The sequence below is a fragment of the Chlorocebus sabaeus genome, chromosome 9 (genome assembly GCF_047675955.1).
Source record: "Chlorocebus sabaeus isolate Y175 chromosome 9, mChlSab1.0.hap1, whole genome shotgun sequence".
Taxonomy (NCBI): Eukaryota; Metazoa; Chordata; class Mammalia; order Primates; family Cercopithecidae; genus Chlorocebus; species Chlorocebus sabaeus.
In genome coordinates, this window is record NC_132912.1 from 7,344,397 (window position 1) to 7,368,037 (window position 23,641).

Consider the following 23,641-nt stretch of genomic DNA (forward strand, 5'->3'; position numbering starts at 1 on the left):
CTTCCGTAAGTGAGACTTGGCCATCACCTTTTAGCATGTTCCAGCAACTGTGCATTTATTAGTCAATTTGTTAGCACAGACCGCATCACCCCAGCAAACACACAACCTGAAAGCAGAGCTTTCCAAAAACTACAGACATTTTGTAGTTCTCCAGTGCACAGTAATACTCCAACCTTGCTTCATCAATACAAAGCAAGTTATAAAACTCATGGTAAACAAGATCTATGATTTTTAAAAATTAGGTGAGAGAGAAGCTTCTTACATTTCTGAAGCAGAAGGGAGGAGCTTCCTGCGCCCCATGCTGCTTGTGATAATCTGCCCAGTCGAAGTCCTGGCCAGAGTAACCTGGGAATGAAAAAACACAGAGAAAACAGCGTACATTAAGGCGAAATTCCAGACAGATGAGCAAAATCAGAAGGGGTGTAAGTTTAGGCCCCCGAAAGATAATGTCCTTTGATGCCTCACAGCACTTCAGATTCCGTCAGCTCAGATGAAATATTTTGGATAAATTAAAGTACTAAACACAGGTACACCATCGTTACCGTAACACGGCATCTGAAGCCAGGTGAGGAAGGGTGGAGCTTACCTATGGCGGCGCCAGCCAGTGGGGGAATTTGCCATAAGGGGGAAGAGCTGAGCCGGGATATGACAAAGAACATACTGTCACCACTCACTGTGCAGAAATAGACAATGACATCTCCCTTATGGGAAGCCTGTGTTCATGGGAGCTTACTTTTCAGTGTCTTTATGGAAAACATGAGATTTTACTGGGGGGGCGGGGGGGAACAGTACCAGGGACGACTTTTTAAAAAGTAACAGAAGGTAGAGAAGAGAGCAATAAAGAGTAGAGGGTTTGGAGAGAAAGCTCCCAGAGAAATGAGGGAAGGGGAGGAAGGCAAACGTTGCCCTGACTTGCTAAGACTGAAGGAACACGAGAATCGTGGGACGCAGCCCTCTGCTGCAAAGCTCTGGGGGCAGTTTGGATATACTAAGAGGCATCTGAGCAACAACTCTTCATATACACTGAATGTAACCAAATACAGATCCTACTAAAGTGGTCCCTCCCCTCCCCTCCCCTCCCCTTTCCTTCCTTCCTTCCTTTTCTTTCCACTTCATTTTGTAGGGGTGGGGAAGATGCAACTACATAAATGTCCATCACGATCATGGCAAGACAGGAGAAGAGGTGAGAGAAGAGAGGCCTGAATTATACCTAAGAAAGGCATAACCCAGGGAGGAAAATGCCTCTTAATGGGAGTCTCATCGGCACAAAAACAAACCAATGGACAGGCAAGGAAAAAGGAGTGAGGTGTCACAACCTTCCTGTAAACAAGCAAAGGAAAAACACAGCCCAACTGTGATTCGCTGACGTGGGTAAATGCCCCTAGTATCTTCATTGACGGTGCTCTCTGTTGGCTGAAATCTACATGAAGTAAATCTCTAAGGGATTTCTTATGTTTTTTAATCCAAATCCCCCAGTTTCTTTCCCCCGTATTGTCACAGATTCTATGAGTGCAGATTCATTTATGATAAGGACTTTTAGTTACTAAGTCAGATGCAGAGGGACCTACGGAAATTCTTTATTAAGGAAACTCAAGATACTGAAGATACTGATTGCCTCTACTTGTATTCCCAAGCAAAAAAAATGGAATTATTTTCATTAAGCAAGCTCAATATATCCTATTTTTTGTTGTTTCTGTTTTTGTTTTTTGAGACAGAGTCTTGCTCTGTCGCCCAGGCTGGAGTGCAGTGGCACGATCTCGGCTCACTGCAACCTCTGTGTCCCAGGTTCAAGCAATTCTCCTGCCTCAGCTTCCTGAGTAGCTGGGACTACAGACACCTGCCACCATGTCTGGCTAATTTTTATATTTTTCGTAGAGACAAGATTTCACTATATTGGCCGGGCTGGTCTTGAGCTCCTGACCTTGTGATCCACCCACCTTGGCATCCCAAAGTACTAAGATTACAGACGTGAGCCACCCTGCCAAGCCCTATATATATATATATATTTTTTTTTAAGATGTTAAGGGTGACAGTTAACCAAAAAAGCAGCTGTGCTTCTTGGGTACCAGAGACCAGCCCATGACCTTCCCATATCCCGTTGACCAACAGTGGCAGGTCCCCTTCTTTCTTAAGACAGCTGTTTCATTCTGTAAAGACTGAAAATTCTTTCCAGCCACTTTCAAAGTTCTTCGAGTTCTTCCACTGCCCTTTCTCCCGCCCTTCTCTCCAAAGCTCCCCTCCAGCTAAACGGCTCTTGCATCAGAGGTTTCTGGACAGGACCAAAGTCGACTTTCTTCTGAACCTTTTTAAACACAACAGAACACATCTCACAAACAAGGTAATGTAATGTGAGCTTCTCTACAATTAAGAAAACCTTCCACTTTGAGTGTAGTTTCTCTGGAGCTGTCTGGATCAAAGCCTCGTTCTACTGTAGAAGAATTAGCCTCAAGACACATCAAACGGAGAAGTTTCCTAACAGGACAAACGGCCTGGAACTGGAGAAGAGGGTATCCAGGTTTAAGACCCAACTCTCCCAGTAATGGGATGGAGCCAGGAAAAAGTAGATTAAATCTTCTGTGCCCCACTTTCCTCATCCACAAATTCACAAATTAAAAAGAAAAGCAGCTGGGCGCGGTGGCTCACACCCATAATCCCAGCACTTTGGGAGGCTGAGGCAGGTGGATCACGAGGCCAGGAGTTTGAGACCAGACTGACCAACATCGTGAAACCTTGTCTCTACTACAAATACAAAAATTAGGCAGATGTGGTGGTGTGCGCCTGTAAACCCAGCTACTCAGGAGGCTGAGGCAGGAGAATTGCTTGAACCCGGGAGGCAGAGGTTGATGTGCACTGACATCACACCACTGCACTCTAACCTGGGCAACAGAGCAAGACTCTGTCTCTCAAAAAACGAAATAAAAATAAATAAAATAAAGTAAATAAAGAGAAAAGCTTTTAGATCCCTCTGCCGTTGCATTCTGATTCAGAGCCACCATTACTAATTATTTTACTGTTGCTCCTAAGGATTTTTTCCCCCAGCTCTCCGTGGTTAATTCCCTTCTCTGCTCCTAAAAGGAAAGTGTAATGTGACTGGATGATGAGCAGTTACCTAACAAGGCATTCCTCTAAGAAGACCTCACGACTCCATCCGTGAAGATACATTTCTGTAACACAATGATCTCATCTGTCTGGGGTTTTGGAAGATGGACTTTGTTAAAGTCAAGATCTCCTTCTGTTCCACTATCTCTTCCTGGACCTCTGCTATTTCCTGAGTTAATTTCAAGAGTGAAGAAAACTTGATGAGATCATTGGGGTGGGGAGGAGGGAAATGTGATAAAACTATATAGAAAAATAGCAAAGCATTTTCTGATACAGCCTGGCATGTGGGTAATCTTTATGGTCTATACATGTTCAGATAAAACTTACCAACCTGGAAGTCACCGCTATTCCCTACACAGAATCCCTACACGTTAAGCTGGGCTTTCTATAATTAACTTCTAATGAGCTTCAACCCATTTTATAAAATGTCATGCCCCATGTTTTCTTGGATCTACATTCAAGCCTTCTAGCTATTCATCCAGTCCTCCACACTTTGTCTATGGAGAGCCATTTCTAATCTGATAATTTCTAGATAAAATCAAGTCTTGCTGGGTATGTCCTAAGCAACAGTTAATTATTCTGCCCCTAGAACATGCTTATTTCCTTGACATTCCAACAACTTAGACTCCTCCTTCCCCTCCTCCTCCTCTTCGGGACCTTTACTCACTTCATCCCTTCAAATTCTTCTCCTTTGGGCTGATAATGAGCTCTCTTTGTAAGGCAGTTTTGTGACAGCTCAGAAAATAACTGCGACATAAAAACAAATTGCTGTGGATGGTATAATAGAGACGACAGGGTCAATTATACTAATTAATCAACAAAGACAGAACAAGAAGTACTAAGGCTTAACTGTGGAAAGGAAAACATGTTTTAAACCTGGAGGGAGGGAGGAAAATAGCAGAGGGGAGAAGAAAATGAGAGGAAATAAAACCCCTTAGGCAATTAAAATTTACAGCAAGCTTCCCTGAGAGACTGCTGAACCACAACCATTAGATTTATTTAAGCTTTTATTAGTGTTTATTCTGAATGAAGTTTCAACCCTTACAGGTCCAAAAGGGAAGAGGTTGATGACCCATTTCCCTTGGATACATATTAATTGACATAAAACAGCTCTGTTTGCACACATCATTATTGGCAGTGCAAGTGGACAATTCTTTGGAAAAACTATTTGGCATTAAAAAAACTCCTACCCTTTGACACAACCATTTCACTTCTGGGAACTTATCCCATAAAAATGACCCTAAAAACCAAAAAAGGTGTTATACAGGAAGACACTTACGGCATTATGATTAGTAACACTGGAGGAAAAAAAATGAAAGAACTTTCTGTGCAGTAATAGAAAATGAGATGAGACTTCTCCAAGTCTGTGGAATGCCACGCAGGCATGAAACTGCATGTAGTTTTAAAAAATTCATAAAAAATAATTGCTATGGCTTTAGATGAAAAGATTGCTATAAACATATACAGAATATTAGATTTATATAAAATATGCAAAGATGAAGACCAGAGAAAATGTACAAAAACCCTAATAATAAATATTACAATAATTGTTGGGTGGTAGGACTCTTGGCTACTTTCTTCTTTGACCTCTTTGTATTTTCCAAGTTTTCAATAATGATCACAAAATTATTTCATTAATAAAAAAGTATCTGAAAACACAGAATCTTTGCCCTATTTTAAATGATAATTAAGGCATGGTTGATCAATCCAGAGTCCATTCAGCACATGAAATACACCATGACTGCCTCCCCTCAGCCTTCCTCCAGCTCTGCCAGTAGAATCCTGATATCCAGTTCCTGGAGGGAGTGAATCGGGACAATCTTGCGACACTCATGGTGGCCATATGCCCTTTTTAGGAGGCTTAAGATGGGTAGGAGATGGGTTTACAGAAAAAAATTCTCTCTCTAACAAAAGAGACATGCAGGAATAAAAACTCCTCTTCTATCCTGGGTGGCTATGAAAACACACACATAATCTTAATAAAAAATAAAAATAGCAAAGGAATACCATGTTTGCTATCTACCTGGCTGGCAAAATGAAAAACAACACTAAGAATCCACCACTCTAAAGGCTGTTAGGAAGCAGGTGCTTTTATGTGTCTGTGGTTGGAGTGTAACTTTAAAAACCACTGTAATGTCAATTTGGTAATGTGTCAAAATCCTCAGGCTCCAACAACTACTGGGAGTAACAGACACACAGCCTGACGCCGATAACACAATGAGGTAAAAGCAAGAATGGAGGGGCACCCGGAGAGTGAGGAAAGAAGGCTCTGAAGATCTCACCACTGCAGAGCAAACAGCTCCATAGAGAGATCTTCCTCACCCCAGAGAATGTTTACTCTATTAAATGTTAGAAGAGCATGAGTTAATAGCAAGCTTATTTAGTTTTCAGTTCCACCTTCCTTGGAAAGGAAAAGTGATACAATCATCTTCAAAGTCAGCAAATACCAGGACCCAGATATGTGCATAAATGTTGATGCCACAGAACATAGTTCTAAGAACAGGTTCTCAGTCCTTTCCCATAAAGTTTCACAACTCACAGAGCAGCACTTCGGGGCATTTTTGCAATGCCTCACTCTTCCGATTGAAAGCTGATCTTTCTCCTTTCAAGCCCAAGTTTTTAATGTTTTTGAGGCAACCAATATTCCTTGAACACCCACTAAAGCCAGTGGCTCTGTGGCATCACTTTAGGGGATGAATGTCCCATGGCCCAGGCAGGGAGGCAAGACTGCACAGACCTCAGCTGGCAGAACCAGCCTGGGAGCCAGTCTGTCTATTCCAGAAAACAACTTTCTCAACATTGCCTCCATCTGTTTCACAAAGGAGTTTCTGTACATTGCAGACTTATAGGCAGGACAGCAAAATCACCAGCGACTGACTAAAGCATTTGTTCTTGTCCATGCTGTTTGCTAAAAACCTACAACCTCCCTCTTGAAATCTAGCTACCTCCACATTCTTGGGTGATATTCAATTTTAAGCCCTCCTTGATGCTGAGCTTTAAAAGTGACACTTTCATTCATTCCCAATTGAATTATTCTGTGTTTTTATGTTCATGCATGGAACAGTGCAGGAAAAAAAAAAAAAAAAAAAACCCAGAAAATAAGGAAGATAAACAAGTAAGACAATAATATAAGCACTAGCCATGCCACCTTCCTTATCTTTTAAAACATTATGTTGAGAAATACTTAATCTTGATCATGGTATGACACTTCATACACTTCTCTGCCAAGGAAATGTTCCACATGTTATTTTGAATTGTAAACAAAATGTTAGGGGACACAGGTATGTGGCCAGGATGGGGTCTAACATATAAATACCAGCTGTCAATGGGCAAAAACATCTTACATACCCTGAAGAATGAAGTGAATTTAGGGATAAACACAAAAGGCTCTTAGTTTTCAACAATCAGAAGTATTTTCAGATATTAAAAATGACCCAAAGAGTTTACTTATCCCAACTCTTTTCAATCAGAAGTGACCTTTTTGCTCAAGAATGAATCAGAAAGCTAGAAATGAGACTTGCTTCCAAGTCCAGTAGCCAGGTGGGACGATCTGACAGTCTCCCTACAGATATCCAGATGAAACACATTTTTGAAAAATTACACAGCCCAAGTTAAACGAAGAATCTCCACACACACACACACATCAAAAAAACAAAAACAAAACAAAACAAAACCTGAAAGAGCCCTGAAAACCAGAGCTAAGCAGCCCAGCCCAGAGGGCAGAGGACAGCCTGGCTCAAGAGAGATGAGCAGGAGGACCCAAGGCTACTACCTATGTGTGGCCCCAGGCAGCAGCGCAGTCTATGAAAATAGAACCAGACAAACTAAGCTGACTGGATCAGAGAGGCAACAGAGATGGGCTACGAACGTGCGGTTCTGAAGAAGAAAAAAGGAGATCATGCACTTCCCCAGGGCAGTGGCACACATGGATGTGGGGTCCAGCTTTCCAATTCCATGGGACACAGACTAAGACATTAATAGCAAACTCAGCCACTCATTCCTTGAATAACCAGGGACACCTTCATGGACCAGACACTGTTTTTGGTGTTGGGGATGTAGCAGTGAACAAAAGATATTTTAAAAATACCCTTGACCCTATGAAGTTTATTTCCTAGTGGGTGGATAGAGACAGTAACAAATATAGATTGAAGAGATGACTTCAACCCAGGGCACATGGAACTGCCACATAAATAACAACCGCCACTGAAATTAGTTGACAATCAACAATCACAAACCACATAAGGAAACAAACCAACTTGAGGGAGGGCCAGAGAAATGGACTTTAACGCAAAATGCCTTATCAGGAAAAAAGAGAGCTTCCACCAGTTTAATGATCTTGAATCTGAACACCTTAACACAACTTCAAACACACACATGTACATCACACATTACACACCACACACACACCCCACACAGCACACACATACAGACACATACCACACAGACTTACCACACATACACATCACATATTAGACACACACACACACCCCACATATACACACTGCACAAACATATCCATCACAAAAACAAAGAGAAGCTAACATCCTCAATCTCAAAATAATATTTTAAAGTACCATTCGGAAATTTACAGAACAATAGATAAAAATATAATGAGGATATAGAAAACCTGAATACTTTAATAAATAAACTTGACCTGACCAATGATATGACAATAAATCTGAAAATATAGCTAAAACAGACACTACTGTAAAATACATGTTAATTACCAAAACTATCTCACAAATGGTTAACCTGACTAAACTTATATCCACTAAAGGAAATAAATTCACACTCAATAAAACACCAACATCACCAGCTCCAGACAGGTTTATAAGACAGTTTTTCCAACTGTCAAGTGTAACATAAGTCGTATCTCACACAAACTGTTTTTAAGACAGTTTAGAAAGGTAGCTAGATATGACATAAATACACAAAATCAGTGGTATTCTCTTATACCAGCTGACAGCCAATAAGAAACGAAAAGAAATCCCATTCACCACAGCAAGCAGAAGGATAAGGTACCTAGGAAATATTCCAAGAAAAGACTGCAAGTTATAAAAAGATAATATAAGAAAATATCAATTTTTCTAAATCTGTAAATTCAATGCAATGCCAAAATCCAATGTGTCTCTTTACAGATCCTTACAAACCAATGCTTAAATTCATGTACAAGAATGACCTGCCAAAAATAACCAAGAAGTGTTGAACAAAAATAAAGAAAAAGTGACTCAACTAATAGATATCAAGACTATATTATTATAAAGTAATAACAATTTGTTCAGGGCTATACAAACAGACTGAAGAGGCAGAATAACAAAGAACAGGGTTAAGAGTCACACCCACAAAGGGATGAATCCATGACAGTGGTGGCATTATAAATCAAAGAGGAAACAGCAGACCATTCAACAAACGATGCAGAGACAAGTGGAGAAATGAAAAACTTCAATTCTATCCAAGCAAGAAAAATAAGATAGTTTTCCTTCCTTATGCCAATACAAAAATCAATTTCAAGTAGGTTGCAGATCTAAACATGGAAAAGTAAAATTGCAACAGTTTTAAAGAAAACACATCAGTAGGAAGGGATTCTAAAGATATATAAACAATGCATACAGGGAAAGATGGCTGTTTAACTACATTACAATTTATGACTTCAATATGCCATTACAAAAACCACTAAAAAGCAAAGACACAAGCCAGATTAGGTTATTATATGTGTGAAGCACACTGCTAAGAAAGGATTCATGTTAGAATATATAAACTACTTCTATGATCAAAAGAAAATAGGTCGAGGAAGAAAACCACAAATGGCCAATAAGGGTAGGATGCAGTGCTCAACCATCCTAGTGATCAGGACCACCTCGCTGAAACAAGGAGATCTGCTTCACTCCCCTCAGAGGGGCCATGCTTAACCCTAGGAACACCACAAAACAGTGAGGGTGACACAAAATGGGAATGCTCAAACACCACGTTAGAAATGTAAACTAACACAACATGGAGAGTATTTGGTACTATCTATGGAATGCCAGCAATTCCACATTTAGGAATATCCCCTGAAAGCACCTCTTACACTTGGGGACATTGGATGTACCTTTGAGGATCACTTGCAATAGGAAAACCTGGAAATGCCTTCCATGTTCACCAATAGAAAATGGAATTTTCAAATATTACAGTATATTCATAAAGCAGGCAAAATGAATAAACAATCTACATGCCCCAACATGGAAAAAAATCTGGAAAATGTTAATAAATAAACAGTTACATAAAGATATGCATAGCACATTATATATGTACATAGTCAAATAAGGTCTATTTTAATTTGACTGTAATAAAAACAATGATACTGGTAAGGCATAAACAAAGAAGCCTATGCAGTCATGTCATAAAAGCATGTAATCTTTAGGAGGGTGCTCACCTTGTGGAGGATGGGGGTGAAGGGCTGGGGTGGAAGAGAATGGGGACAGAGCTTCAATTCATTCAACCTCAACAAATACCTACCAAGTGCCAACCACTATTCCAACTACTGAGGATCACTGGTGGGTGACTGACAAACACCCACACTGCTCTGGATCTTTCATTTTAGTGGGGGAGATGAATGAAAAACAAGACAAACAAGGGAAAGAGATGCAAATGTTGGGAGTGGTGGTTTGCTATTGAGATTGAACAGGGAAGCCCAGAAAGATGACTTCAAGCAGGTAGCACGTGAGTCAAGACTGAATCAGGTTAAGGGCATCTGCGCAGAAGGAACAGCAGGCGCCACGTCAACGAGATTAGAGTGACTAGGACAGACTGAGTGGGGAGTCGAGAGATGAGGCTGGACAGGGCAATGGAAGTCAGCACATCTGGGTGCTGTAGGCTGTTGCCACAATCTTGACTTGGACATTGGGTGGGGTGGAAGGCGCTGGACAATCCGAGCAGAAGGACCTGCGGTTTATGTTCTAACACAATCGATCTGACTGAAGCGTTGAGAGTCCCCTGAGTTAAACAAGCGGCCGCTGCAGGAACCAGATGAGACTCACTGGTGGCCTGAGACAGGTGGTCGTGAGGAAAAGCAGTGAGACTCTGAAAATGTGAACAGAAGTCCCTGATGGATGAGGTATGGGGCATAAGAAACAGAGGACTTAAGGATGACTTGGCCTTCATTATATCTGTAACACTTTCATGTTTTATATTTTGTTGTTGAAAAACATGAATCAAACAAGGCAGAATGTTAGCATCTGTTGAAGCAAGATGGTAGGGCCAAGAGTGTCCACATGTTATTTTCTGCCCCCTTTGGTATGTCTGAAACATGAGTGACAAAATGGATTAAGCTCATTGGTCAGTGTCTGAGGTTTTTCTTTAGGAAAAGAGAATATCACTTAGGGTTCCCTGCTTTGTGTCTCAATAATAATTAAAATACACCTTTACTTCCTGAATTGTGTTAACAGTTTATGTGTCTATTAAATGGTCAGTCTAACAGAGACAAATCAAAGTTGCTAAGGTAAGCCAATTACTTCAACCTTTGCTCACACTTTTTACAGCAGAAATGTAAAGGCTGAACAACATTTTCTACAAAAGTTCCTGGGTGGAACTTTTCCTCCACTAATTCTACAACTAATCTTTCATGTTACATAAGAAAGGTTAATGACATAATTTTAAAATAGCAAGTCATGGTTGATAACCTATACACATTTTTGCTTAGCTGATCCACTTGTTGATCACTTTTCATAGTGCCTATGAAACTGACTTGCTGTTTATTGGATTTAAACTAACTGGGTAAAATTTCCAAGGTTCTAACTTTTGCTTACCAGGAAAATGTTTACTACACAGAAAGCCACACTGAAAAACTCCCATCCACTCTAGCTCTCTTGTCTCTTGTCTTGTGTGAGGACAGATTTTTTTTTTTTTTTAAGTAGGAACAGAGTTAAAACAATGTAATAAAATGTCTGTGTTATTTGCATATCTCTCCCCTACACCACCAGAAGTCTTTCATTTCAACAGCTGCTTCCCAACCTCTTTTTAGAATCAAGCAACACACTGTAATTGTAGGCAGCATGCCTGTTTTTAACAGCAATCTGGACAACCCAATACATTCATGGGAAACACACACACATGAAAACATCTGAAATCACTTGGCAATATGTATAATAAACCCCACACATTCTACATGTCAACCTAATAATTTAATTTAGACACAACAACCTTTTATTTCTAAAAAAGCTTCTATTTGCATACATTCATAAAGTAAAGAATGGTCTCTGAAACATCTCTATAGCATGACTCTTAATCCTGGTGTTGAGATGTAAGATGTGAAGCCAACCACCTCAAAAGGAAACCGTAAACCACCACTACCACAATCACCACCATCACCTCCTCCTCTAAACACTCATTCAGTTTAATTACAAAAATAAAAATATTGCACTCTCACAAGAGAGTAAGGAAGTCAATGAATGAAGCCATGATTGTCTTATAATCACACACCCTTGTAAAATTATTCCCTAAAATTGTAATTCTCTGACTGCTTTGACATATTGACCATCTGAATCGTGTAAAGCCATGGTTCACTGACATGAATTAGGTTGCTTTAGGCCCCCCAAACGCTCTAGAATTACTAAGAAGGATGAACATTACAAAACATCAGCAAGACAGAATAGCAGTGAAGTGTGGATATGGTTGTGTAGAAAAAGCATTAGATTTGGTATCTTAAAGCTGGGGTTTTTAACCCAACACCCCTGCACCAGGATTTGAAAAGTCATTTAACACAACTGACCCTCAATTTCTCTAGATAGAAAATAAGTAAGGTTGATGAAATCATCTTTAGGATCCCTTTCAGTTATAAAAACCCTCCATTTTAAATAATATATGTTTTTTTTTAATAGGTAATACATTTATTTAGATAGAAAAGAAAAAAAAGATAAAAATAGTACTGTTATACATCATGTCTACCTTCATTCCTTATGCCACACTCCCCACCACTGTCGCCCATACCCCAAACACTAATAATTGTTCTCATTAGTTTCTTCTGTAACTACAGAAATATGAGCAAACACTAATATATACTGTTTTGCCTCTTCTCTAACACAGAAAGTGTCATATGATACCTACTGTACCACTCACAGTGCATCTCAGACAGCCTTCCACATCAGTTCATAGAGATGTCCCTCGTTCTTTTCAACAATGGCATAGATTTCATTAGAAGGATCTCCAAAGTCTACTTAATCAATATCCTACTGATAAGTACTTGAATTTTTTCACTCTTTTGCTATTACAAATAATGCTGCAAAAAAGTCAAACTTTTATGCAGATGATCTCTACATTATAATTTAAGGAGAAATTTCCAGAAGTGGAATTACTGAGTCAGTGGGAAAATAAAAGTTTAGCAAAATCTACCAAACTGCCTTCCACACAGTTTGCACCCTTGCTGCACTCTCAACAGCAATGTCTAAGAATCTTTATTCCTCCACCGTCTCACTAAGCTGAGGTTCTCCTGTTCCTTCTCCTTCGGATTTCTATCTCATCTGTTAAGCAGATACCACATCAACAGGATTTCTCTTCATTTGTGTTTATCTTATTATGGTAAGTTTGCCCAAGAGTCACTGAGCTTCTTGTATTGTGTGCTCTTCTGAGTTTATTCCTTGTCCACATTCCTGTAAGTTGCTGGTCTTTTTCTTATTGGTTTATGAGTAAAACTTCTACTATTTCAAGAAAACATTCCTGAACTAATGATATTTACCACATTCTTGAATGACATGGTTTAGCTGTGTCCTCACCCAAATCTCATCTTGAATTGTAACTCCCACAATTCCCACAGGTCATGGGAGGAAACTGGTGGGAAGTAATTGAATCATGGGGGCAGGTCTTTCCTGTGCTGTTCTCATAATAGTGAGTAAGTCTCACAAGATCTGATAGTTTTAAAACCAGGCGTTTCCCTGTACAAGCTCTCTCTTTGCATGCTGCCATCCATGTAAGACGTGACTTGCTTCTTATTGCCTTCCACGATTAGAAGGTTAACCCAGCCATGTGGAACTAAGTCCATTAAACCCCTTCTCCTGTATAAATTACCCAGTCTAGGGTATTTCTTTATCAGCAGCATGAAAACAGACTAGTACACTGAACTAATGATATTTACCACTTCCTGAATGTTTTAATGGTCTAAAAAGAATTATAGTTTCTTACTGGAAGGTACCAGCCACCATTACCCAATATTCTACTGATGTGCAGTATGTATTTGTATATAATATCCATGAAGAAATTTTTTTGAAAAAGAAAATTTTGAGTTTTTGAAAAAGAAAATTTCACTTTCAACAAAAGAAAGGAATGGTTTGGAAGAATGCATGAAGATAATTTCACCTCACCAAATATCACAAATATTTGGATAAAAGAAAAGAAATGATCATCATAACTAAATATTAGGTATAAAAAGCTTAAAATATAAAAATATTTAATTTTATATCTTTGTACAGTCCTTTCATTGAATGTTTAACAGTTCCGTTACATTAATGTAAAACAATTTTTTTAATATCATAAAATTCAAGTATCCAAATAGGCACATCCATTTTCCTGGTGAACTTCTAAGCTATGTCTATGACCTTTTTATGTAATTCATAAAAATGTATTTTAAAATTCTGAAAACATTGACAATTATGAAACCTCTGCCATAATGGAGTGATCAAGCAGCCAAAATGCTGATATAAATACTTTTCCTTTTTTTCACTCAATGAGGAAGTAGCCAACCATTTTTTCAAAATTCTTAAATATAGTAGATCCTAATACTATCGAGGAATGAGCAAAGTCTAACCAAGTAGCATTTACGTACCTAGAAAAAGTTTTCCTTCAATGACACAGGACCCACTCCCCACACATGCTTCCATGAGAAAAGTTCAAAAGCAGCAAAGGAAGATGGCCCACAGAGTATTCAGACTCTACAGGACCTATGGCTAATTCCACAGCAGGGAAGGACTTCCCACCTACTACCAATAGGTCGTTGATAATATGACTCCTGCAAGGCCACATTAAAGGGATGAGAATCCTTCGACTTTTATCATTTTAACTCTGCTGGCACCTGGAGACTCCCACAGGTGTCTCCACTGGACAGTCTTGAAAACTGAAGCAGTGATGTGGCTCAGGGTGCAAAGCCAGTTCATACCAATAGAAAAACACATACCGATGCCTCTTGGAGTCCTCACCGCTACCACGGGACACAGTCCCAGGACCCAAGCTCTGCCCAGAGACCTATGATCCAAGTGACCCTGGGCAAGTTATATAAACTCTCTGAGACTTAGATTCTTCATAGTTCACTTTGAGGAGTGAATGAATTAGGCATTAAAAACAGTGACTGGTAAGCTATGTTCTGTGTAAGTTTACCATATACCATTAGGCCAAACTCCACGACAGCACAACTTTAACCCAAAGAGTCAACAGCAGAAATGGAAATATTCAAAAGCATCTCCTCCGTAAGGACAAATATGGGGAAAATGAAGATAAAAGCCCAGCAGAGTACAGTCATAGGAAAGGTAAGCAGGTAGGCATCACTAAATGATGCAAATAGAGGGGCGAGGCCACCAGGTAAGATGGGACTTAACCTGTGGGAACTGCATGATTCTCGCAGTAGGGTTAATGTCCCAAGCAATCCAATCCCTAGAGATCTGGAAAGGTTAGTACAAAATCCCTTATTATTTAACATTGTCTGTTAAAATCCTCCTCAATAAGTTTACTTTTCTTTTTCCAATTTTCTTCTTCTTACTATACTTTTATTCTTCTTCTCTTAGTCTCACCTCTCATCTTACTACTTTCTTCCTGAATAAACCTTAGGCCTACAGTGGACAACAAACCACACTGGTAAACTCTAAGAGTGGTACTCACTAACAATGTGGTTCTTGAATCCCAATTTAAAATTATTTTAATGCATCCTGGCTCCCAATGTAATTATTTTAAACTATTATACCGTTTAATTGTTGGATATCTGAAAGTAAATTGACTCTGGAAAAGCTTAGCTTATTGGAAATAAAAACTCCAAAGAAATGCTTCACCAACACTGTGTTTCATTTGTAAAGCCACTTCTCAGACACTTTGAAGTCTTTGAGCTCAACCGCTTAGCAATGCTGCATCCTCTATGCCTACAAAACAGCAGCACATCTGCCAATAATGCCGTAACGGATAGGGAAACTCTTGTGGACAGAAGTGAGAAGCCCAAGGCCGCTCGCCTCTCCCGGGGATGGAGCTGTAACTGACACTTATGTCAAGCTGATGAAGAACGCCCTATTTCTACTACATCTAAACCCTTTACACAACCAGCTTCCGCAGATTAATGCAAGTGTTACTTCAATGACAATAAGACACTCTCCTGAATCGCCAGACCCTGCACACCTTCACAGAATACAAACCTTTGGGAGGAGTGAGGCTGACTCCATTTTTAAGGCACCATTGTACTGGCAAAATCCCCAAAGAATCTGCATGGCACAGCACTGAGAGTTTACTTGGTTCAGGTCTTAGGTCGTCAATAGTCACTTGAAAAAAATGATTGTTAAAAACCTAAAAGAAAAAAAAAAAAAAAGGCGGGGAGCCAAAGGTTAATTCTTTAGAGTTACACATAATGCAAGCATAAAATAGTGGCAGAGCTTCCAAAGGCAATTAAATATAGTTCATCAAAATGATCTGAATACAAACTGGCATTTTCAATGTCTATTACTAAATTAATTCAGCTGATAAAAAGTTAGAATTGACCGCTGTGCTCCTATTAATGGAAAGATAAATAACTAGGTGATATGGAAGACTGAGAATGAACAAAATCAAAGACTTGGAGAAGTAAACCAATGGCCATAGCTTGAAGAAAAATGAACAGAGGAAGTCAGACAGACAAACCCCAGCTTCGATGACAGCCAAGACAGGAACTGAAAAGTGAAACCATCTCTCAGTGTCCACAGCCAGCACCAAACTCTTTATACCAGATCATTCAACAATCTCCAAGATCTGGCTTGGAGCTTTCTAGCCTCATCCTGTACCATATCCCTCAGAACACCCCACCCTCCAGCCCGAGAGGAAATCATTCACCCTAAGCCTCACCAAGTACGACATCCCCAATGCCATGTTTGAGCTATCAAAACACAGTGCATTTTCAAGGTGCATCTCGTACTTCAGTGCTGCTGATCTGGGTGGAATAAACCACCCTCACTCTGTGCTCCTAAAATTTCAGACTTCAACTTCTGTATTGAAAACTCTTACTCCTTTCTAGACTGATAACACATCGGTCTTCCAATGCCATAGAGCATAAGTTATTAGAGGAGAGTGATGTATTTTTGTTAACACAAGTATTCCCAAATGCATACAAAGTGCTTTGTACATAGGAACTGGGTAAATGTCCACTGAATATAAGAAGAAACATCAATGAAGAAATAAGAGCAAGGCATGCCAATAAATAAAGCAGAGGGTAAAAATCAGATGGACCATCACTGAAAAGCATGATGGATTTAAATAATTTAGTATCTAAACAGGGCCAGAAAAAAAGGCCCTTTTCCCAATTCAACAGACATAACCCAGTCTTTCTTAGGAAACTTTGAGAGTTTTACGAAGCTATGATTCCCGGCTCCTTTATTTTTTTTCTGGAAGCAATTTAGTTCAAAGCAAAGCAGGAGAGGAAACTCACTTCTGTTCTTCTCTGGGCTAATTTTGGTAAATAGTTTACTGAAGGTTTGCCTGTGAAAGTCAACTTCAAGCAACAAAGGATCAGATGGGGCCTTCCCAGTGAGGTCATCTCCAAGAGCCCTGTTGAGAATCTCATCCTCCCTCCACCTGAAAGGATTATGGAAATCCTTCGACTTCTATCATTTTCACTCCTCTGGGCACCTGGACTCCCCTGGACAGTCTTGAAAACTGATGCATGGCGATCTGGCTCAGGGTGCAAAGCCAAGTGCGTACCAATAGGGAAACTAACACCAAGGCCTCCTGGAGTCCTCACTGTTATTGGTGGGCACAGTCCCAGGAACCCAACATCCCTGCCCTGGTGTATCTTTCTTCTTAGCATTTAATATGTAACATACTAGATTTATTTACTTATTGATTCTGTTTATAGTCTGTCTCCCCCCATTAAAATACAAGCTCCACAACGGGAACATTGTCCAGAATGGAGCCTATGAATGCTCAATAAATATCTGTTAAATTACTGTTATTTAGTCTGTCTCGCATACATACACATACTCACACACACATGTATATAAAGAGCATGTGATATTGGTGGAGCCGCAGTACCCTATAAAGAAGGAATTTCCACAACCGTTAAAATGCATGTTCACGTGGGAACGCTTCAAAGGAAAAGCTTAGTACGTTTCATCAAATCCATCAGGGCTCATGTTCCTAAATGGTCCGAAGCAGTGTTTTGTGCTCTATCCAGTCCAGAACCCACAGGACTCAGAACTAACGCCCAGAGCAGTTAACTGACTTGCCCAAGATTGCACAGCTAAGAGATGGCAGACACAGAAACAGAACCCAAGGCTTCTCATGCCAGTAGCCTTTCCTCTAATCAATACAATGCACTTTGCTTACACAGATGACATCATCACCATCTGCCAGTATTTCAACACCAAGAACACACCCTGGCTGGACTGCTGGAGGTTCACCATTTAATACTGGATCCACTACACGCCTGTCTGCATCCTTGTCTGTTTGTTGTAACATTATTTACATATTTCTTCAAGAGTTATGCCACCAAGAAAAGGCCCAAGGTGGGGAAAAAATGAAATTTTCATTGTGATGAGTAATGACAGCACAATGTGTTATATTTTCAAACATAATACTCCAAGGTACTTTCCCCATACTTACAGAAATATATTTAATTGTAAATATCTTCTGCGCTAGGAGTATTCTGATACGTCATTACATGAAGACGAGTCTTGAACCTGGGGAGGTGCCTACCTAGGTTCTAAAAGACAGATGCACACATCCCAGTCCATGCATTATAGAATACATGGTCAATAAGAGAAGGAGGGCTGTACACGAAACAGCATGACTTACTTTATCTTTGCTACAAAGGGTAAGAAAAAGCAAAATAAAAAGGGAAACAATTTAGAAATCAGTAAAAATACTTCTTCCCTCCCCTCGATAAGATCTATTTAGAGAAAATTATTTACTGTGAAAAGCCAACTATCACTGGAAGTCTATCCAACTAGAAAAAGATATTTGGGCTGAAATTAATTTTGATTAGTAGACACATTCTAACATTACATATTACAACTATTTAAAGGCATAAGAATTATTTAAAGGAATAAGACTGTGAGAGAGGCTGGGTGCAGTGGCTCACGCCTATAATCCCAGTACTTTGGGAGGGTGAGGCGGGCGGATCACAAGGTCAGGAGTTCGAGACCAGCCTGGCCAAGATGATGAAACCCCATCTCTACTAAAAACACAAAAATTAGCCAGGCACAGTGGCAGGCGCATATAATCCCAGCTACTTAGGAGGCTGAGGCAGGAGAATCGCTTGAACCCAGGAGGCAGAGGTTGTAGTGAGCCAAGATCATGTCATTGAACTCTAGCCTGGGCAACGGAGCAAGGCTCCATCTCAAAAAAACAAACAAAAAAAATGTAAGAGAGGCTACCATTGACAGTCTATGCACATCAACTCTGTTGAGTTTCATTGATAAATACCAGGTGAAGTGACTCTGTAGCATGCTACATCTGCAAACAGATGGGCAGCTGGCGTGACTGCAGCACCCACTAACGGAACAAAGGAGAATTCTGGCTAGGATTCAACAGGGTACCATTGTCCATTTTGGAAAAATATCCGACTACTGGCAGGATACACAGTAAAGAACCCCAAAGGCCATTTCAAATTAAAAGGTTTTTAATGGATGCTAGATAATCAGGAGTACATGACTTTCAAAGATTATAAAGCAAAAGCCAATATATTTTTCTTTAAATAAATAACCTTAAATATTTAAAGTTTTTCTGATTTTGTTTGTTTGTTTTGAGATGGAACCTCATTCTGTCACCCAGGATGGAGGGCAGTGGCAAGATCTCGGCTCACTACAACCTCTGTTTCCCAGGTTCAAGCAATTCTCCTGCCTCAGCCTCCCAAGAAGCTGGGGTTACAGGCATGCGCCACCATACCTGGCTAAATTTTGTATTTTTAGCAGAGACGGGGTTTCACCCTGTTGGCCAGGCTGGTCTCAAACTCCTGACCTCAGGTGATCATCCTACCTCAGCCTCCCAAAGTGCCAGGATCACAGGCGTGAGCCACCGTGCCCAGCTCCTAAAGTTATCCTTGAAATAAGCTACTTTAATGGTTATAAAAAATTTATGTTCACTAAAGAAAAAACATCTACAAGAAAAAACGTTTAGAAAGCATTTCATTTTTATAACCAATTTCCATATTCTGTAATACATTATCACTACTAAATTTCTCAAGTGTTACCAAATCATAAATTTTTAAAAACTCATGACTCACATAACAAATACTAATCACTGCATGAAAAGTGATTTTCCTTAAAGAAAATCCCATTTCCTTAAAAAAAAAGAAATTAAAACAGATTTAAATCTGTAATTAAATTCTCCTACTGAAGTACACAAAAGACCATTCACCAAAACACACGTCGGCCAAGAATGCTAAGTTTCCCACACTACTTAAAAGAGAATATTTAAGGTAGAAACAAGCAATTTTGATTTTACCAGAGGTTTTGTCATTAAAACTTCTTTAATGGGGAACGGATATTATACTTTTTAAAAAATGTTTTACTGTTTGTAGAGACAGCGTCTCCCTATGTTACGCAGGCTGGTTTTGAACTCCTGGGCTCCAGTGATCCTTCCCCCTTGGCCTCCCAAAGTGCTGGGATTATGGATGTGAGCCACCATGACCCGCTGGGATATTACAATCTTCAAAGACTAACAGATCATTATAAAAATGCCTTTATGTTAAGAGGTAATTTTATTCTGAATCTGTACATCTTAGAAGCATGAGTTTTTCTTTAGTCAATGAGGACACATGAGAAAAATAACACAGAAATGCTGAGACACGGGAGGTGAGAATTTGCTTTGCACCATTTTCATGTATTTTCCAAGTAGAAACAGATCATATTTACTACTACCCGTGCAGGAAGAACAAATTACCCTTGTAATGATTACAACGTGCAACTCGTCAGTGGACAACTAGCAGAAGACAAGGAAAATTCACCCTATCCATGATAAGAGGGGGCATCTGATTAGAGTCACTCTGGGCCACCAGTAATAAAAACAGCTTAAAGCAGCGCTGGACTGGAGGGGCGGCAATCTTCCTTAGCTTCGCCTGGCATTGCTGATAGCCTTGCACGAATATATTTCATCCGGTCGTCTTTGAGTTGAAAGGTTTAATTTGATCCACTCTAGGAGTTGGGTCGAAGAACGAGGGAGGAAAACCCACCTTAGTCACTGATGCAGGAGAGATGTCAAAGGGCTCACTCATATTCACTGTCTCAAGCTTCATCCCCACTGTGAAGAAATGGCTTCGCAAATCTGCGTGATCCTGCAGGGAGAAAGATGAAAATACTGAAAGCCACGGTACTGTAAGTGACCTCAGCCACGGTCCGGATGCGCTCCCATTTTATTGGGCAACCGAAATCTGATGGAAACAATTAACCCTCCCCATTCAGAATTTCTAATTATTGCCAGATACCGCGGATTTAATTATTTTCTGCAGGCTAAATTGCTTTTCCAAGGGAGAGGCAACAAGGCTTGGTGGCCAGGCTTAAATTTACCCTAAGCAAAAATTCACATTACACTGCTTTGCTCGTCCTCGTTGCTATCAACTGAAGCACAGCAGAGTAAGAGAGGCAATCCGTCATCCTAACACAGCAGGGTGTCTTCAGAAAACGAGGCCTCTCACTACTGGAGTCACATCTCAGAGCTTCAGTCAGCACCCTGTACCCACGGTCTGTACCCCCCTTCCCGTGTCTAAGAGCACACTGCTTACCAGTTACTGGGAGTAAGCTGGTACACGGCTTGCCAGCACGGTACAGGTAGGGGTAGTCAAGATCCCATGATCTTAGAGATGCCTGGAGGTCAGAATCCAAACCTGCCCCACGGACGATTAGAACCTGACTCCTACTCAATAAAGGGGAGCAACACTCCTTTCCTAATAGGGGTCTGGCAGTTTTACAACCCGCTCACAGCAACCTTATGTGGGAGAGATGGTGCTTTCCTGCCTCCTAAGAAAACAAATTTCAATATCCACTTCAGCTACACAGCAAGAGAGGAGGTTGGCTGGGCTCCGGATACCAGCATTTATCTTGCGGAGATGGAGGTCACCTCATAACTCACGGTCTGGATAAACAGCGTGGATAAATAAATGTATTTGCAGTCTGTCCCTGAGGAAATAATAGCTGCAAATAAATCCTGCGATTTCCAAATACATCAATTGGGTGTGAAGCACGAAAATATCTGGGGACCTGTTACTTTCTTTGACCTGCGAATCGAAAGTGGGTTTTTAATTACTCCAACCACATCACTCTATATCCAACTCTGAGGACCACACAGAACCCAGACGGACAGTGCCTGTTTCCCCAAAACCCCCAAAAGCTGGTCAGTACCGTCAGTGTCCGACAGGAGATCAGACTAGAAGAACTGCTTATAAAACCCTCAACCAGTGCACCGAGTTGCCAAGGTAACCGAATGTAAACGCCTATAGAACCACATGGACCCTTTCATTTTTCATGTCCCCAGGGCAGTCTGCAAAGGTCTCTGTATTGGGGGATGCATGATGAATGCTGGGGCCATGTCCAAAGAGGACATTAATCAGAACAAGACAGGACACGGTCAAACATGACAAAACCCAATCAAAGGAACTGGCCACTCTAAACATTTACAAATTCCTTAATAACTTACAATCCACACCTTATAAAAATTATATGCATAAGGGAAAGCACAAGGAAATAGGTGCAGGTGATGATCTGCATTGTTTATGTTGCAAACAAAGCATTTTATTTATTTTTAGCTTTTATTTTAGATACGGGGTACATACACAGGTTTGTTACATGGGCATACTATACTCAGGTAGTGAACATAGTACCCAATAGGTAATTTTTTGACCCATGACTCATTTCCCCCATCCCCTCTAGTAGTCTCCAGTGACTATTGGTACCATGTTTACGTCTGTGTGTGCTCAACGTTCAGCTCACACTTCTAAACGAGAACATGCAGTATTTGGCTTTCTGTTCCGCATTAGCAAACTTTCTGCATTAGTTTGCTAAGAATAACGGCCTTCAGCTCCATCCATGTGGCTGCAAAGAACATACTTGCATTCTTTTTTATGGCTGTGCAATATTCCATAAGTATATATGTACCACATTTTCTTTATCCAGTCCATCACTGATGGGCACTTAGGCTGCTTCCATGCCTTTGCTATTGTGAATAGTGCTGCAATGAACGTGTGAGTGCATGTGTCTTTTTGATAGAATGACCTGTTTTCCTTTGGGTATACAGCCACCAATGAGATTGCTGGGTCGAATGGTAGCGGTTTTAAGTCAGTAAATGTCAAAACTGCTTTCACAGTGAGTGAACTAATTTATATTCCCACCAGTTCCTATTCTCCACAGCCTCATCAGCATCTGTTGTTTGTTTGACTTTTTAATAACAGCCATTCTTACTGGTGTGAGATGGTATCTCCTTGTGGTTTTGATTTCAAAACATTTACTTTTAAAGGTGGATGGGGCAAGGCAAATCAGGAAAGAGAAGGAATCGAAGGCTACTGTACAGAGAGCAAATGCGGATTAACACACAGCAGCCGTCATGCCCAGGCAGAGCCAGAAGCCACAGGCGAGGAGACATCACAACTAAACCAACATTGACTCGCTGACATCCGAATTCAAAGTTAATTTGAATGTTTCTAGCCCAAAGAAAAGACAAATATTTAAGGTGACAGGTATCTCAATTACACTGATTTGATCTTTACAAATTATATGAATGTATTAATCACATGTACCCCAAAGTATGTACATCTATTACATACCAATAAAAAAATTTAAACATTAAAAAAAGGATTAAAAGTGGGCTGGGTGCAGTAACTCCCGCCTGTAATCCCAGCACTTTGGGAGGCTCAGGCAGTCGGATCATGAGCTCAGGAGTTTGAGACCAGACTGGCCAACATGGTGAAACCCTGTCTGTACTAAAAATACAAAAAATAGCTGACTGTGGTGGCGGAAACCTGTAATCCCAGCTACCCAGGAGGCTGAGGCAGGAGAATCATTTGAGCCCGGAGGCACAGGTTACAATGAGCCGAGATCACATGACTGCACTCCAGCCTAGGTGACAGGGCGAGACTTCATCTCAAAAAGTGAATGTTCCTGTCAGACACCCATGTCCCCAGTACCCATCAGCGAGAAGTGAGTCCCGATCATGGCTTTTGCAGGTAAATATCCTTCCCCATTTAAGTACAAAACGCTTTCATCTTTGGAAAAGGGGAATTATTATAGAATTATGATATAATAAAACATGGCCTGAATGTACTCAGCAAGTCTAACCAGTCATTATTACGCTGTTTGACAATCAGAGGTGCCCTCAGTCACTCCCGGGACATTCATAACTGTAAGTAATGGTTAACAGATGAATG

At 40.3% G+C, this 23,641-nt stretch overlaps 1 protein-coding gene across 2 annotated transcripts in view; it reads right to left on the bottom strand.

The window, feature by feature from the left end:
- SFMBT2 (Scm like with four mbt domains 2) overlaps nucleotides 1-23,641 on the bottom strand; it is a 253,380-nt gene that overhangs the window by 70,334 nt on the left and 159,405 nt on the right. For both annotated transcript variants that reach the window (XM_037983322.2, XM_037983323.2), the window contains 3 exons: nucleotides 20,459-20,560; nucleotides 15,459-15,606; nucleotides 263-345 (listed from right to left, as the gene is read on the bottom strand). In XM_037983322.2, coding sequence (XP_037839250.2) covers nucleotides 263-345; nucleotides 15,459-15,606; nucleotides 20,459-20,560 — 333 coding nt within the window. The remainder of the gene's footprint in view (nucleotides 1-262; nucleotides 346-15,458; nucleotides 15,607-20,458; nucleotides 20,561-23,641) is intronic.